The sequence below is a fragment of the Berghia stephanieae genome, chromosome 4, assembly GCF_034508935.2.
Source record: "Berghia stephanieae isolate SIO BIC M18660-M18661 chromosome 4, UCSD_Bste_1.3, whole genome shotgun sequence".
Classification (NCBI taxonomy): Eukaryota; Metazoa; Mollusca; class Gastropoda; order Nudibranchia; family Aeolidiidae; genus Berghia; species Berghia stephanieae.
In genome coordinates, this window is record NC_088363.1 from 69,733,187 (window position 1) to 69,752,656 (window position 19,470).

The 19,470-nt window shown below is 33.1% G+C and overlaps 1 protein-coding gene across 6 annotated transcripts in view; it reads right to left on the bottom strand.

Moving 5' to 3' along the window:
* LOC144971130 (uncharacterized) overlaps nt 1-18,212 on the bottom strand; it is a 31,876-nt gene extending 13,664 nt beyond the window's left edge. Inside the window, exons 1-8 of one of the 6 annotated variants that reach the window (XM_078911567.1) lie at nt 17,971-18,212; nt 9,815-9,997; nt 7,799-7,950; nt 7,302-7,464; nt 5,252-5,373; nt 3,501-3,635; nt 3,170-3,274; nt 1,239-1,460 (exon numbers count right to left, since the gene is read on the bottom strand). In XM_078911567.1, the coding sequence (XP_078767693.1) occupies nt 1,239-1,460; nt 3,170-3,274; nt 3,501-3,635; nt 5,252-5,373; nt 7,302-7,464; nt 7,799-7,950; nt 9,815-9,990 (1,075 nt within the window). In that variant the 5' untranslated portion in view covers nt 9,991-9,997; nt 17,971-18,212. Of the gene's footprint in view, nt 1-1,238; nt 1,461-3,169; nt 3,290-3,500; nt 3,636-5,251; nt 5,374-7,301; nt 7,465-7,798; nt 7,951-9,814; nt 9,998-14,363; nt 14,463-17,970 lie in introns of those variants that run through there. The other 5 variants (XM_078911563.1, XM_078911565.1, XM_078911566.1 and 2 more) reach the window with 5 other exon arrangements.
* Nucleotides 18,213-19,470: the final 1,258 nt, after the last annotated feature.

Below are 19,470 nucleotides of genomic sequence, written 5' to 3' on the forward strand. Positions count from 1 at the left end.
ATAATAATAATAACAATGATAACAATAATAATAATAATAATAATAATAATAATAATAATAATAATAATAATAATAATAATAATAATAATAATATCTTGTCCTGTGAATATATGGAGGTCAGAAGTGACTTGGTCATCAAAAAGAACCAAATCTTTTGACTCACCGTTATAATTAAAATTTCAAAAACGGTGTAGCTTTAATTCATTAAAATATAGGCAACAATATGTTCTGAATTGCCATGAAGTCATATGAAAATATAAAAAGTAAAAGTATGACCATTCTTACCCCCAAACATGAAACTCCCCAACCACCGTAGTAGTCTTTTTAAACAAAAATACAAGGTCAAAAATGTAATTTGACTACTCTAATACTGGCATCTCATACAACAACAACAACACCCATAATAATATTAATAATCGTAAATAATAATAATAATAATAATAATAATAATAATAATAATAATAATAATAATAATAATAATAATAATAATAATAATAATAATAATAATAATAATAATAATAATAATAATAATAATAATAATAATAATAATAATAATAATAATAATAATAATAATAATAATAATAATAATAATAATAACAATAATAATAGCAACAACAACAATAATAAATAAATTTTTGTTTGTTGCTTTAGGTCTCTTCCAACACAATTGAGGTTATATGAGAGACCGCTGAAACAAAAAAAACAAGCAATCTAACAAAAATAGTACAAATGTAAATCAAAATCATAACCTAAAGATATAAGCTAAATTATAAATAACCAAGAACAAACAGGCAGAAGATTTACAGAAAAAAAAATATCCCCTGTCAAAAATACAATCACAAACCAAAGAAGCAGGATAGGCTAGTAAAGAGAAGAAGAAACGACATCACTATCGGATCGTACACCCATGCAAACATCATAGGTATACGATTCAAGGGTGATGCTCCCATCCAACCACCCGCTAATAAAGACTCTTGATAGGTTCCAATGCTTTGAATAAGATGAGGCTAGGAAAACTTATATAGCGCTATAACTCCGAGACACCAGACTCTAAGCGCTTAAATAATAATAATAATAATAATAATAATAATAATAAAAATAATAATAATAATAATAATAATAATAATAATAATAATAATAATAATAATAATAATAAAACAAAATTAAATATCCAAATTAACACATTTAGAAATCTATTAGAATAAGTGACAATTCTGTTTCGAATATCTCGTACACACCTGAATCAGAGTCTTCAGAAGATTCGGAATCATCTTCACTCTCTTCTTCTGCATCGCCAGTTTCATCCACTTCCCCTCTGTGGTGTTTCTCCTGCTTGGTGTCAGCCCCAGATTTAGATTCGCGACTCTTGCTTGATTCAACATCTTTCTCATCAACAACGATCACATCATCGTCATAGTCTTTTCTCTTGGTCTTAGTCTTTCTTCGCTCTCCTCCATCATCTACATTTTGAAAAGAATGTTATTCCTTAGTTTGACAAACAAACAAAACAGCTTGGATCATATTCAAAAGGCTATTATTTCTAAAAGTTATAAACAGTGGCTCCCTGTATTTTTTTTTATCTGAAAAAAAAGAGGGAACAAAATTTTCGTCTATAGGCAAAAAAAAATTTTTTAAAAAGAAAGAAAATTTAAAACGTTAGACACTCAGCTGTACAGATCAGTTAAACCCCAAAATACTGATTGTTTATTGAGAAAAATGGAGAAATTTACTGAAGAGTTGAGGATGTGGATAACTTGCAATAAACTTTAAATGAATGAAGAGAAAACGGAGATTCATTTTATAAACCCTAAAATTCGAATTCGGTCAATTCAAAATTATTGAATGCTCAAAATGAAATTATTCCTTTTTCAAACAAAGTCTGTAATCTCAGCATTTATTTTTAGTGTAACCTGTCTATGGACAAACATGTATCCTATCTTTGCAAAATTCTTTATCTTGAATTATGAAAAAGTTCCCAATTGTCAAATATTTTAACCCAAAAGTCCATTCAAACATTAGTCTCTTCTTTTATCTTTCCTAGATTTGACTATTGAAATTCATTACTTTTTAATCTGCTGATAATCTTTTAAAGAAACTACAGCTTTTACAAAATCAAGCTGCACGAATTGTTTTAAAGAAGAAAAAAAAGAGGACACATAGCTACAATGTTTTATGTTTTACCACTGGTTGCCTGTAAAAACTAGAATTGATTATAAAATTGCAATGCTATGTTTTATCTCTTAAAACATTTTTATCTGAAGGATTTTATTAATGATTAGGCCTATATCCCATCTCGTATTTTAAGATCATGTGATCAGCATCTTTTGCGCACAACAAAAAAGGGGAACACAAAATTAAAAGACAGAACCTTATATTGGGCAGCTCGAACAGAGTGGAATTCTCTGCCATTCAACTTGCGCTCTAGCTTTACTGATTCTGAAGCAGTTTTTAAAAGAAAATTAAAAAGTCAGCTCTTTCTGTTATATTTAGATGGTATGTAGAAAGAACCAATTGAGCATTTATTTATTTATTTTAAAAATAAATTAAAGTTGAAAAAGAATTGATAAGCATTCTTCATTGGTTCAATTACATTATTTTTGGAGTGTCACCTCATAGAACATATTTACCCTAATTTTCATTTTCTAAAAATAATTCTGTATTCTCATCCTTTAAATGTTGTTGATAATATGATAAGAGTAATTTTTAAATTTTTTTAATGATAAATATTGCATGCCATGTATAATGTGCGCCTAGAGCTATATAGTATGGGATAGGCGCTATATAAATAAATTACATTTTTATTATTAGATATATCTGTGAAATGTATAAGCAAGTGTTAGGAACCAAAAAAAAATATCATTTCACAAATCTTCTATATTTGTTTTCATTTTAATTTTAATGTTAGTGTCTCTTATATTTGGTGTTTGATAAATTATTATTTTCTTCAAGAGAGGAAAGGAATTATCTGATAACTAACAAAAATTGGCTTTAAAAACTATTCATCATCTAACAATGTTAGGTTGTATTAAAAAAATAAAATAAATAAAATCGTATTTGACAAGTTATGCAAATAATATCTATTTATAACAGCAAACGAAAAGCTAGGATAGCAAACAAAACATAATTACATATAACAGAAAAATGAAATCAATTTTAAGACTACTCTAACCTGAATCATCGACAACAACCCTTCTTGTGTCCTGCTCATCCCTATCACCAACTGTTTTTCCTGGTCTGTCGGCTGTACTGTGACTTGCTTCCTTCTTTCCTGGCCCTGCAATACAATCTACTGAAAGTTTCAAAAAGCAAATACTTACTCTCTAAATGAAAAGGTAGTTCCTAATGTTTTTTAAATTTTTTTAAAAGCAATATAGAATGTAGAAACAAGTTAAAATCCAAACAACCATTCTGTAACTGTAATAAAAAAATGTGCCCTTTTAGACAATGGACAAAGATATTTTACAAAGCTCATACACCAAATCTTGAAATACAAGTTTTACCTCTATCATCCTGTTGGCCTTTGGAGAGACCCGGCAATCTTGATTTTTCTTTTGTCTTCTGTTGGTCACGACTTCTACTGCGATGATGATCATCTGAATGACTCTCTTCATTCCTACCTCTCTCCTTTTTGTTATCTGGTGATGGGATAAAAATTAAAGATTAAAAAAAAACAGATTTTTACAAAGGCTAAGCAACAGGTTCTCAAGACACAAACAAAAGATCATTGGAGACATTATGACCAAATTCTCAAGTGGGAATGTTTGTTCATTGGCTCCAGTGGTTCATCAGTATATTGTTTCAGCTTACAACAAATTCAACTGATGTTGAGAGTGGTCTGTGTTAGGATGAATGACAATAAATGATTGCAAAACTCTGGCTCAGACATTAAATCCGTGCATGAGAAGCTTTACACATATTGCCCCACTGAACTCGGATGCAAATGAGTATGGGACAAGTTGCAGAGATAGATAATGTCATAAATGTGCTACTACAAACTGGGTGCCTAATAGTAGATTTATATTGAATGAAATACAAAGGTAATTATAAAAGGACAATTTCCACATCATGTATACTATATACACACCTTTTTGTGATATAAATATGATTTTAATCATTTACCATAGGTAGGAATAGAAAATTATGGTTTCAAATCAAAAGGTTAAGACTAAACCTACGCCCTATCTCAAACCTTTTACCCATCATAGACCTGTAAATGAGCTCTATAAAAATTGACTGAAACTCTTCGTAATTCGTAGTTGAAAAATCCAAAAAATCGAAATGAATTGTAAACAGCAAACTCGCTTGAGCAAAACAATGGCAGAAAACTAACTTGCGCAGGAATTAATTAGGCTACTTACCATTGTTCTTTATAATTAGATATCTAATCAGTGAAGAAACTAGAAACAGTCAACCAGTTTGTTTACAATGTGAGGCAAATGAGATGTGCTTGTAGCAATCATAGAACTTTGGATTTGAAGGTCTACATAACCCACTTCCGGCTTTCGCATTTTACTTTTTCATACTTTTACATTCCACCAGGTAAATGTGGTCAATTTTGGCTTAGACGAAACAGTGAAATTTATCACTCAGCGGCTCAGTTAAAATTGGCTACCATTGGGATCACGACAGGTTTGGAAAGTGAAAAGATAATTTCACAAAGGCTGTGTAAAAATACACTGGGATGTGTTCAGATACGGCAATTCTAAAAAGCATAGCTTAGCCTTGGCAATATATCCATAGTTAATATAAACGACCCATGAGCTATGCGTAGCGCTGTGGAACATTCCTAATTACTGTACAGTTATTCGACTACAATTCATGAATTCTTTCTTTCTTCATTTCTTTCTTTCCTTTTTTAAAATAATATTTGAATTTGACGGATTGACTGATTTCAGTTAATTGACTGAGAATTTACCGGTCTACGATCAGAAGGACAAAATACAGGCAGGCCATCCTTTGAAATATTTTGGCATGCCGGTGACCTGGAGTCAATGAAAACAGACATGAGGGGGGTATATAAGACAGTATAGTTGACCTGTAGGTCACCTTGGAAGGCTGAAAGACTTCATCCAAAGATGGAATGCCAAACTGTGGTTGTTTGATTAACAATTCCTGCTAAGAATTCAATCCATCAAGATTACAAAAAATTACCTTTCGACTAGTGACTTGATAAAAAATTGACCCTCTAGATCATGTTCTAGAAAATATTTAAAATGTGCATTAAGAGTTTGTATGTACTGAATGCACTTACCTAAGATGTTTCTTCTATCATCTTTTCTTTTCTGCTGTCTTAATTCCTTATCATCAATGTGACGATCTTCTCTAACTTGACGTTCCCTTCGACGTTCCAACTCCATTCTTTCTAATCTTTCTCTGGAAAATAATAATTCAAAACTAGAGCTGACCTATTTTCTCACATTATCAATAAATAAAGCTTTCTATGTAAAAAGAACTAAGTCATACTGCCTGTGGAGCCAGAGTATATCCTGGCTTCGTTAGCGCTAAAAAAGACAATACATTTTGGTTAGGATGCTAATTTATCACAAAGAACTTTCCACCAGGTCCAACAGACCCGGCTACCCAATAGAAAAAATGTGAAGCAAGTGCTCTACCAACTGAGCTATTGGAACGCCCATAGCTTTCTGACTTAATATAAATACAATGGCAATGCTCTTAATGCCTCCTAGTAGAAAATTCCAGAAGTCTGAAAAGACAGGACTGCAGTGATAAGACCTACTATCTGCTTTTCAGGATAGCTATTATCTTTACATGCCGCCATATGTTGAATATTTCATATGGTACAGCAAAACCAAGGATTGATGCGTTGACTGATTGACTGATTAATTTGTTTAATGTTAGGATAGATGAAGTGACCAATTGATAATGATGATAATATTTGGTGTTGAATTGCCAAGAATGTAACGAATTGAAAATGAAATGAAAATGTTGATGTTGTGTATGTCGCATGCGTGAAAGAAAGAGAGGAAGAGAGAGAGAGAGAGAGAGAGAGAGAGAGAGAGAGAGAGAATGGGTAGGAGTGAGGTGTCTGTTCAATGTTATAGTTATCATATAACGTTATGACAAGTGTAACTAAATGACAAATTGCCATATTTGTGGACAATAAAGATCTATTATTATTATTATTATTATTATTATTATATTTTGTAAGAGCTTTCCTTTTGAAAGGACATCCCTATAGCCTCTGAAACCCAAGACTTTGCATTGAGGCCTAAAAGTGTAAACCATATCAGGATACATACATGCTCCTTTTTTCTAAACAATCATTTTTTATGGTGAAGCTTATCTAATTGGAACTGATGAATTTGCCCGTACAGGTCTTACAAGTTCTGATTGTGAGGTTGATATCTGACAAATAGTCCCTGCTTTACATGAAATATGATGGCACACATCTCTCGGTTCTTTGCAACAATATTGGCATCATTACTTGACTCAAATCTTGGTCTTTGACTAGTTTCCAAGCACAGTACTGGATTATATTAGGTAAAGCTAAAGCCCAATATTTTTATCCCATCCCTTCTTCTTTGCTATGAAGAAACCTCAAGTTTAACAAATGATCTAAATTTGGTTGGGGGTTTTTAAAGTAGAAAAAAATATTTAGAAATTGATGATGGATTGTTGAACACATCATATAATGAACTTTGAAACTTTGCTTGCAATGATATGTTGGCATCAACTGAAAAGTTCTCGCATTTGTACTGTCGATAGAGGTCACATTAAAAAAGAGTGGGATTTGGAAACAGGTTGATAAAAACTTGAGGATATTTATGATTCTTTTGAGATGCAATTGCCAGGTCTTTGGAACATCTGTTTCAAAATCAAAGTGCATTAGCTAATTCATTTAAATATGAGGCATTTTAGACGGCCACTACTGTTCTAAATCCTTGTACAATTCGAATTCTATATTTTTTTCTATGCCAAAGATGTGGAAAACATAGACATGCTGCATAACAACATACTCTTTTAGTATTACACTATTAACCGATACAGAAAAAATGAATGATGATCTTTTAAAATACCGAACTTCCATTTGTCACCAGGACAGGACCAAACATTTTTTTTTAAAACAATAATTATAGTTATTTAAAGTGAATAGTTGGTTCCATGATAACTATCTGACTTAACCTTACTCTCCATCACAGCTGACAATCACAATCTTTGATTTGGAACATTTTTTTAATTCAAAAAGTGAAGGCATTGCTCACCGGATGCCAGGGCTGTGCCATTTACCTTTAATTTGGGATCGACATTACGGGTACATGAGGAAATTAAAAACAACCTACCTTTCTTTAATTGATTCTTCCCTCTTTCTAGCTTCTCTTCTAGTTAATTCTCTAGCTTCCTCTTTTTCTTTTAGTTCTCGTTCTTTCTTTCTTTCCCGAACAATTTCTCTGGCATCCCTAAAATCACGTGGTGCATCATGTTCTTTCAGTCTGTCAGGTTTATCTGTGAAAGAAACAAACACCACTAAAAAAAATTTTTAAAGACAAAAGTCGACAGATTATACCTCATACAGAGTTAAAAGTATGCTAACAATAATAAGATTGATGATAATAATAATAATAATAATAATAATAATAATAATAATAATAATAATAATAATAATAATAATAATAATAATAATAATAATAATAATAATAATAATAATAATAATAATAATAATAATAATAATAAATACATAAATAGTATCAAAAACTGCCTGGTCCAGATACCAATTATCTGAGATGTTAAATCAAAATATTGAGAGTTGATAAGACAGAATGACTGATGCAATACTCACTGTCATGGTAGTAACGGTCCCGACCATAATCACCAATGAACTCTCTTGATTTATGCTTATCTTTCTTGTGTTTGTGGGCCTTATCTGGTCTAGTCTGTGGTGGCTTGATAGTTAGACTTCCTCCTTCTTCCTCTCCATGTCCTGCAGCCTCACTGTGAAAAAATATTTAGTTTGAGAAAACATCATTTTAAAATGGAATCATGAAGCTTTTCAAATTTTAAACAATTTATAACTCAACTAGTCTCTTATGCTTCTGGCAAACTGTCATTAGAATTGGCCCTCAGCTACTCAACTGCGGAGTACTGCTCAGCTGTATGGGCCCGATCATACCATGCCTCCAAGCTAGACCCCGAGCTCAACAACGCCTGCCGGATCGTAACGGGCCAGCTGAGAGCAACACCATTACCACTGGTCTACCGTGCAGCAGGAATAGCCCCACCACACATCCGGAGGGAAACTCATGCCCAAATACAAAAATACAAACAGGAAATGGACCAGAGACACCCCCTTCATGACCACAATTGCCCCAAAAGCAGGCTCAAATCAAGGAAAAGCTTCCTCACAGTAGAGAGCCTTCACCCAGACCACTCAGCATTCTACCGCCTGGACAAATGGGTAGAATGGGACAAGACAGCAAATGATGCCCTCCAGCCCCCAACAGAAAAGCTCCCAGCAGGCACAGACCTCAAGAGAAAAGACTGGGTGGCGTTGAACAGAGCTAGAGCAAAGGTGGGAAACACCGCCACCAACCTCTTTAAATGGAAAATCTCACCAGGTACTGAATGCCCATGCGGTCACCCCAGACAGACCATGGACCACATCCTGTCCGAATGCTCGCTGGGACCTCACTGCACCAATGCTGACCTGAGGGAATGCAACCAGACTGCCCGGGACTGGCTGACTCACTGGCGCGACAAGATATGACTAATACAGTTATACCCATATCCATAAAAATTAAGCAGCATTTGTGAGGTGTCAGTCCATAGGATGTTGTTACAGCACTGAAAGACATCAAGACAACACTTATAATGAGATCGATATTCATATGCCAATAAAATCAACAATGGGAGATGCACCAACTCAGAAAAAGCTGGTACCAAAACATGGACCATCTTAAAACTGACCAAATCACATAATCCACTTTGCAACACCAGATACTCTGCATTTCTGACACACCTCTGGGTAAATGGTGATGTTCTACTGACTGGCTCAAAACTAAATAGTGAGCAAATATTGTCAACATTCTTTCTGAAACATTACATTATAGATTAGAGTAAGTGTCATAATGCCAGTATTTTTTTTTTTTTAATTTTCATAGAGCAAACATTCCAGGAATAATGAATTATGGGTTATGCAAGGGAAAGTTTTAAGTTGTGCTGAGATATTTTTGAGGAATGATGTGAGGCGATACAGTTATTAATTGGAAGAGTTAGATAATGTCATCATATTACCTTTTCAAAATCATTGAGCTGCTTTTAGAATAGAATATTTTAATTTTATTACAGCATGCCTCGAAGATAGTGAAGAAATCCTGAGGTAAAACACCATAGTACAAACACACACAAACACAAGATTATTATACAATACTATGATAGCAAATGGGAAACAGTGTGGGCAGTGCAGTTAATACACTGAAAGATTTGTTCTTTTTTCTTAATGACCATCTAGCTTTCTACTTTACTCAAGCTGACACACACATCATAGGAATATATGTCTGTCGACTGGAAACTTTTGTTTTTTTCTTCTCAAAGATGACACGGGTTGCCTAACATCGAACATGATCTAGTCATGGTTATGCACTATTGAAATATCACATTATATTACAGATGAAGTAGTAGTAAGCAAAAGTCTCTTTAAAAATAAGCAATGGAATCCACGTGACAGGCAGATTCCTTAATTTAAAATTCAGATAATGGAGGAAGATTTGTGAAAATATAAAAAAAGGCATAAAAATCCACCAAACTGTGGAAAAGTGTAACGTGTGTATAACAGTCATTTAATAGACTAATTTCTTACATTATCTGGACATCATCGTCATCATCTGCTTTGTGAATATACGGTTTAGCTTCTGGGGGAAGCTGGTGAGATTTCTTTTTACTTTTCTTTGACTTCTTTTTCTTGGCATGACGGTCAGGACTACCTTTCAATTCCCCCTGCTCATAAGGGCTTCTCCTATTTCTATAATCGGACATTCTTGACCTGTAACAAATAAATAACTGAGTTATTGGATTTTCTTCAACCTGTACTTCCTAGAGCAATCATTTTGCAATAAATCTACCTGTATTTCAGGAACATTTATACAAGTTTCAACTTTCCCTGAAATCAATTTTTTAACATCATCTACATGATTCAACTTTTATTTTCTTTTAAAAGTACAGGACTTGTTTTATTTACAGTTAGTTAAATATATTTTATAAAGGTTCCAGAAACTCTCTCTCTCTCTCCCTCCCTCTCCCTCCCTCTCCCTCTCTCTCTCTCTCTCTCTCTCTCTCTCTCTCTCTCTCTCTCTCTCTCTCTCTCTCTCCATTGCTCATGACTCATATCTCAGTGCTCCTTCAAATAATAGAAGTTACCATCAATAAACCACCACTACTACTACAACCACCACCACATCATCATTAGTACCACTACCACAGCAACCTCCACATCGTTATCAAAACCACAGCAACCAAACCCACCATTACATCATCATCATAATCCTTATAGTCATCATCACTACTACCACCACATCAACACCATCACTAAAATTACAATCACCACCACCATCACTACACAACAATAGACACATCGTCGTCATCGAAACTCAAAATAATAATATTAATAATAATAATAATAGGTAGCATCAATTGCCAAGGACCATGTCCGTTCATCAACTATGAATGTGTACTTTTCACTGCTATGGAGTAGCGTTAGTATCACAAAGTGATGTAATGCCATGGAGTGATGCTATTAATTTTAATATTAATAATATTCTCATTTTCTCTTCTTTTACATTGTCTGCCTCTTTTGTCATTTTCTCTTTTCTCTCTCTCCCTCTCTCTCACACACACACACTCTCTCCTTCTCTGTCATTTTCTCTTTTCTCTCTCTGTGCGTGTTCCTCTGTCATTTTATCCTTTCTTTCTCTCTCTCTCTCTCTCTCTCTCTCTCTCTCTCTCTCTCTCTCTCTCTCTCTCTCTCTCTCTCTCTCATAACCACATACTCATTGTTGTTTATATTAATGCTCTCGTTTTCGCTTTTCTTTCTTTCTCTCTCACTCATTCCCTCTTTTGACTTTTAGTTTAAGCCACAGACTGTGCCAGTTAGTAAATCATCAACTATCTTTCATTAACTGCCATGGAGTGATATCAATTATTATTTACTCTCATTTTCTCTCTCTCTCATACTCATTTTCTTTATTTCGCAGATTTTCTTTCTCTCTTTCATTTCCTCTTTTTGCCTCAGACCTTGCCAGTTGGTAAATCGTAAACACTTAACGGTCACGAAGTATGGAGTGAAAGTGATACGTTTATGGAATATTAGTGGTACTCTCATTTTTTCTTCTTCGTCTCCGTTTCTGTTTCATTGACTAATTTTCTCCTTCCCCCCCCCCCTCTCTCTCTCTCTCTCTCTCTTTCTTTCTCATTTGCTCTTTTTGTCATGGACCTCGCCAGTTGCTGAATCGTCTACTAGCTATTTACGATTAAATGCCAAGGATTGAGCTTGTTGCAAAAATGTTTTACGCGAATTGTTTCTGTGTACAGTATAATTAACTTTAAAAAAAGGAAATCCGACTTTTTTTTTTAATCTAGGACTTGGCCGGGATTTGTCACTTCGTCCTTCTGCCCCCCCCCCCCCCCCCCCCCCTGAAGCCAAAAACAACAGTAATTTTTGTTTTTTTGTTTTTTGGGGTTTTTTTTAACCTCAGGAATGGGAGACACCCAATGTTTGTCGTTGCTTTGCCAATTTAGATTTATCTCTGTCTTTTAAATACGACAATAAACAGGTATAGGTATATTGACCTTAATATATAAAAAAATTAAAATTAAAAAAAAAGAAACAAAAAAACAGAAAAAAACAAAAAAGAAATTTAAAAAAAAAAATTTTAATTTTAAAAAACCCATAAATTAAAAAGTCAAAAAAAAAAAAGAAAAAAAAAGGAATTTTTGTTTTGATATGGTGTTAACTCATCTTATAAATCAAAAACAAATGCCAACGAGTGTAGACTCTGTCCTTTCAACAGCAATTGACAGGGAAAGAATGATTGGCAGAAAGTGACGGGATTTAAGATTCGTATGCGCACAAATCGAGGCTCGAATGAAATCACTGCATGCAGTTGAAGAGTTCCAATTTGACTCCTTGGAAGTTGATGAAACGTCATCTACCAAGGACTCACTCCTTGGCAATTGACACTTCCATAATAAAAACAACACAACAACGCTCTAGGCTTGTTGTTGTAGGCAACTATTGCAAATACAGAACGAACCCGAAACAAGGCATTTGCAGTACTACTGCAAATAACATAAAATGAATTATATCGACTACTTTTCGTTATAATTATAAGTTATTCGCAGTACTGCGAATAGGGGTTGTCTAGCCTAATGGTAGGTACTTTGGTAAACATCCATTTGGCCCTCCAGCAGGGGGCCGATAAATGGCCTAGTGGCTGTGACCCGATTTTTTTTACTTTTGAGTGATGGGTCTCAGAAAAAGTTTAATCGATTTTTTGTTTATGGATGGATTTTAATTATTTATGTCTTATTTTCTTCAGGAGGAATTACTCTTTCGTTTGGTGTTATTTATTTTAAAATCAATGACAATTTAGTATATCTTTTGATTGTGGATAAAATAGGGTATAATTTAGCCTTGGATAAAATATAGAAATTGGTAAATCAAAATTTCATGATGGACCATTTATTTAACATCTTAACTTTTTTATCAAATTAAATTCAGAGCAAAGCTGGAAAGCGCATCCATAAAATTCGTTCCAGCAAAATCCTTACTCAAATCTTAGCGGCCATTTTTGAAATCCAAAAGGTGGTTACTACCGGATATGCAACCGTTTCAGGTCACAAAGTACGTCAGTAAATAAGAATAACAAGGGCAAAAATAGAAGACCATTTTTCAGCCTTTAAACTAACATAACTTTTATTCTGCTTATCTGATTTTCAAAATAAGGCACTTTGATAACTCCAGTCCAGTGGCCGCCGATAGCTTCATTGTAAGGTGAAACTCGTTTTTTGGAACTTTATTTTTGGCCCTTAACTGTTTTGGTCACCATGGCGTTATTTGTGAACCTATGTGACTAATTTTGCTATCATGTTAAAGGGCACAAAACAAGCTTTATAGCGGTGTATTTCATTCTTAATTCCTGATTGTATTTCTCAGAAATGCTAATGAAATAAAAATTTATCAATTTTTGAATTATAAGAACTTTTAAAGTTATGGATACATTTTAATTATACTTTACATTGATAGACAATTAATTGAAGAACATCTCTGCCAAATTCCATAAAAATTGATACACTCGCTCATTATTTTATTTTACCCGCCATCAACCCCACTTTGTAGTACAAAAACTTCATATTTTTTTCCATTTACTTTTAAAAGAAAATAATGATACCAAAATATCTGCGATATTCCTCTTTATAAAGAAGTTATGAATCTTTAATTGAACCCCCCAAAACGCGAACGGCAATTTCCAGTCACAACTTTCCTATGGGTAGGTACTTTGGTAAACGTCCATTTGGCCCTCCAGCAGGGAGCCGATAAATGGCCTAGTGGCTGTGACCCGATTTTTTGGACTTTTGAGTGATGGGTCTCAGAAAAAGTTCCATAGATTTTTTGTTTATGGATGGATTTTAATGATTGATGTCTTATTTTCTTCAGGAGAAATTACTCTATTGTTTGGTGTAGTTTATTTTAAAATCAATGACAATTTAGTACAACTTCTGATTATGGATAAAATAGGGTATAATTTAGCTTTGGATAATTAAAAGATTAGAACTTGGTAAATCAAAATTTCATGCTGGCACGTTTATTTAACATCTTAACTTTTTTATAAAATTAAATTCAGGGCAAAGTTGTATACCGCATCCATGAAATTCGTTCCAGTAAAATCCTTACTCAAATCTTATCGGCCATTTTAGACCAGTTTTGAAATCCAAATGGTGGTTACTACCGGAAATGCAACAATTTTCAGGTCACAAAGTCCGTCAGTAAATAACAAAGGCAAATAGAAGACCATTTTTCAGCCTTTAAACTAACACAACTTTTTTTCTGTTTATCTGATTTTCACAATTTTGGTATCATTAGAATCGTGTTGAAAAGCACTTTAAAATGATATAGGTTTCATTGAGCTCAATCCAATTTGAATTTTTTACCAAAGTACCTACTATGGGCGAGTTGGGTCAAAATTTGACTGCCACTGCTGCTGCTCACTAAACTGCCTACATTTACATTTATCCTAAATCTTTTCCATACATTTCATACATGAAAATGATTTATATGAAAATAAAGCTTATTTTCTGACCTTTAAAATGATACCTAACACTTGCCATTTATTTTTTAATTGAAACAAAATTACCAAAAACAATAAGTGGGCCATGTTGAATGCAAAACTCAAAATTTCCCGATAGCCGTGAGATGCTGGTTTTGAGGCAGCAGTGAGATCACAGATTCTCTCTGTAAAATTGACAAAAAATTTCAACAGAAAAATATAAATAACTCTGGAACTTGAACCGTTAGTCGTAGAGAAACAAATAAGGTATCAAATTTTATGTTTTTTCAAGTCCCATCCCCCTGACTGGGTCAAAAGTCAAATTAAAATAAAGATATTTTGAGTTTGAAAATTTTATCAAAGTGCCTATCAAAATTTAGGTATCATTATTCCATCATTATAATCACTGTGATTATCCCCAGACACCTGTCTGGGGATAATAAAAATTTGTTATCCCCAGACACCTGTCTGGGGATAACGAATTTTCATTATCCCCAGACGCATATTTGAAACTCCGCACTTTTAAACAATTATCCACATTCCAGAATATGGAATGTTTCCAGATGCACATAGAAATAAGGAAAGTTAATAAAATATCTATAAAAACATAAAATTAACCAACATTAAAATCAGTTGTTACTACATATACACAATATGGGTCGACTTCGAAGTGGGTGTCATGGCCGAATGGTTTAGTCGTCTGCCCTTGATGTTTGACCATAATCGACGTTGTGGGTTCGAATCCTGGTAACGTCACTTTTTTTTTTTTTTTAAATTCCGTCTTCTTTTTACAGAACGTTGAAAGGGATAAATGTCCCATCCATCCTCCCCCCACCTCTTTTTTTTATTATTAAACTCTCTCTCTCTCTCTCTCTCTCTCTCTCTCTCTCTCTCTCTCTCTCTCTCTCTCTCTCTCTCTCTCTCTCTTGTTTTTTTTCTAGTTTCTAGCAAATATATTCGTCCCCACTCCGATCTCAAATAGTGTCTAAAAAGAATAAATAATTAAAAAGCAAACAAACAGAAATATTCAACGAGCGACCAAATGGTCAGATAGAGGAGAAAAAGATAAATAATTGTTTTAAAAATAAAAACAATAATTGTTTTAAAAATAAAAACAATTTAAGAAATTCATGCTCAGAAACGGAACATTTACATAAAGGTTTAGCAAACAAAAAACTCTAAGGTTTAGGTCAAAATATAAAAAAAAAGAAAGAAAAAGAGAGATTTCCCTCGGAGCAGGGAATAGTGTTAACAATAATAATAATAATAATAATAATAATAATATAATAATAATAATAATAATAATAATAATAATAATAATAATAATAATAATAATAATAATAACAATTATAATAATAATAATAATAATAATAATAATAATAATAATAATAATAATAATAATAATAGTAATAGTATGATAATAAGAGTATTAATAATAAAAATAATACTATTATTGATAATAATATAATAATGATTATGATGGTAATAGTAATAATAATAACACATATTACAATTATTATTATTATTATTATTATTATTATTATTATTATTATTATTATTATTATTATTATTATTATTATTATCATTGACCAAAACAAAACAAAAACAATCATAGATCTAGAGCAAATTAAATAATGAAATAATATTATCGGAGAAAAAAAAATTCAACTGATTAAAAAAAAACTCTTGCTCGGAACTCGGAACAAAAGTGAAAACAATGAAAATCAATTGGGAAGAAAGAAAGAAAAGTAAAAAAAAAAAAAATGAGTGGGGGGGGGGGGGGGGGGGGCGGTCGCGACTGGGTCGAATCTGTGCAGCTAAAAGGAGTAAAATGAAATGTGGCCTTACCCACTGAGCTGCCTATCCACACCGCTATCGGAATATTTTAAATTCATATATGAGCTAAACATATTTCCACCATTTTTGCTTCCTTGTTTTGGTACGGTAGTTATTTTCATCTCTGATTCGAATAAAAGTATGTTGTTGGATCTAGTTTTTGTGGACGTGTGATACTAAATTGTATTGTCTTGTGGGAAGCAGACAGGAAAATAACAGGTGTGGGTTTTGGGCTTTGGGGCGAACAACACCATGGCCTAGGAATTCGTCCGCGACATAAAAATTATTCCCGGTCGTCCCCAAAATTGTGGCCAGAATGAGCAAATTATAGAAACAAGAGATGATCAATAAAGTTAACAGGTAGGTTGGTAATGAAAATTTAAATGGTTGGTGGACTATGAACAGATTTGATGATTAACAACTTTCTTCCTGGTTGAAATAAAAAGTCGAATTGCCAGTTTGACGTTTTCAGATCAAAGCAACAAAAGAAATGTCATTGATCCATTTGCTTTAAAATATTTTTTTTTAAAAGAGCTGGATTTGACATTTGATCACTATTTACTTTCATCTTGTGTTAAATATCACTTGATATATTAACTGTTTTGGGACACAACCAATAGTATTTTTTCCAGAATATTTGGTATTTTTCACGCCTAGTTTGGCATTTTGCATAAAATCTTTCTGCCCACTTGCTACATGCGTCTGGGGATAGTATCCTCAGACAGGTGTCTGGGGATAACAAAAATTGGTTATCCCCAGACACCTGTCTGGGGATAACGAATTTTTATTATCCCCAGACAGGCGTCTGGGAATAATGACAGCCCATTATAATCGTGTTGAAAAGCACTTTATAATGATGATATAGGTTTCATTGAGCTCAATCCAATTTGAATTTCTTACCAAAGTCAAAGTACCTTGCCTTGGCCTTGTGTGACTACTAATAGGTACTTTGGTAAAATATTCAAATTGGATTGAGCTCAATGAAACCTATATCATTTTAAAGTGCTTTTCAACACGATTCTAATGATACCAAAATTGTGAAAATCAGATAAGCAGAAAAAAAGTTATGTTAGTTTAAAGGCTGAAAAATGGTCTTCTATTTGCCTTTGTTATTTACTGACGGACTTTGTGACCTGAAAATTGTTGCATTTCCGGTAGTAACCACCATTTGGATTTCAAAACTGGTCTAAAATGGCCGCTAAGATTTGAGTAAGGATTTTACTGGAACGAATTTCATGGATGCGGTATACAACTTTGCCCTGAATTTAATTTTATAAAAAAGTTAAGATGTTAAATAAACGTGCCAGCATGAAATTTTGATTTACCAAGTTCTAATCTTTTAATTATCCAAAGCTAAATTATACCCTATTTTATCCATAATCAAAAGTTATAGTAAATTGTCATTGATTTTAAAATAAACTACAACAAACGATAGAGTAATTTCTCCTGAAGATAATAAGACATAAATCATTAAAATCCATCCATAAACAAAAAATCTATAGAACTTTTTCTGAGACCCATCACTCAAAAGTCCAAAAAATCGGGTCACAGCCACTAGGCCATTTATCGGCTCCCTGCTGGAGGGCCAAATGGACGTTTACCAAAGTACCTACTACTAAACGAATTGACATTGGCATGGCAATGGCAAATGGAAATTCTTATCTTTGAATCTTTGTCACTGTCTCTGGTCAAAATATCGTAATTATGAAAGACATGTTGAAAAGCCCTTTATGAAATGGTTTTATATGGATTCCAATATGCTGAAAAAAAAATTGGAGTTGATTTAACCAACAAAGTGACCAAATAGTAGACGGGACAGTACCAACAAAAATCTACTTTCACTTTCTATTTGACCCACCGGGCTAGACCTTAATCTCTTGTAACTGTGATCCGATGAAAAGTATCAGGCAGAAGTAGAGAAATGTTATCAATGACAATTCCACGGAATGAATCTTTGAGTTAGAGAACTTCCAATGTGTTGAAATAAAAACTAAAAACACACAACATGGCCTTATTCCATTTTGTACTCTGTCGTTTTATATGCGTCGAAGTTTACACCATTGACTTACTTCACAAAGACAGAAATTGTTTTCTCAGAACAAAGATCTAAATCTTACTTCCGGTTGATTGAAAGTTGGGATTCAAACCTGCAACAGGGAAGAAAGAAACAAACAAACAAAAAAGTTAAAACAGAGGACGTATTTTAAAGCATTGTCGAACCTTTATTTTTCTAATGTGTGTGTGTGTGTGTGTGTGTGTGTGTGTGTATGTGTGTGTGAGAGAGAGTGTGTGTGTGCGTGTGTATGTATTAAATTTGTTATGGTGATGATGACGACGATTATGATAATTATGACAATAACAATAATAATAATAATAATAATAATAATAATAATAATAATAATAATAATAATAATGATGATGATGATGATGATGATGATGATGATGATGATAATAATAATCATCCACATCATCATCATCATCATCATCACCACCACCACCACCACCATTGTACTGGTCGATAAAGGAGAGAATCAAATTTTAATTGCAATATGAAATTATTTAATATTTTATCAAATTTCTATCCCGACCGATCTGGCGTTTTACATGGTCAGTCAGTTCTTATACCTGTAGAAATGCTCTTACATTCTTTATTATGATAAAAGAGGTCTGCTAACGCTAATGATATCCCAGATACATAAAGTATTATTTTTAAAAAATTTTAAAGAATAATAAAAGCAGTGTTCAAATTTGACTCGTATCGCATTCAAAGGAGATTAAATTTACAATAAACTTAATGATTAATAATAGATTTTTAAAATCTCCATACCCGCCTAAATTTGACAATAAATTTTGATTCGATTTATTTTTTAGTTATAGAGCATTTACAAACATTATGTCTATTTCATTTCATCGCTGGGAATACCATTCATGGCCACGTTATAAATAATTTGTCAGCTTATCTGAATTGGTTCAGGCTCGGAGTTTTCTTGGACCACTGTCCGTGATTCTGTGAGCTTTTCTGCCAATAAGTATTACACTCCTTACTTATAGGGATCTCGAATAGAAGGCATTTTTTTTTTCACTTTAGTTAAACCTCTTCTTATCACCTATTGGAAAATCGTCACATTTATTACGATACAATTGTCACCTTTCTCATCCAGATTTCATTTCTATTTGTTATAGCTATAAAAACTTGACATTTTGTAATAGAGCTCATGTCATCGAACAATATCATGTATAGAATTGCTTGTTGCGTTTCTATTTGAGTAAGAAATGTCTGCCTTTGTGTTGGGTGGGTGTGAAGTTTTGGGGAAAATTCTGAAAATGGCTGGTAAGGAGACGGTTAAGCTCATGATGG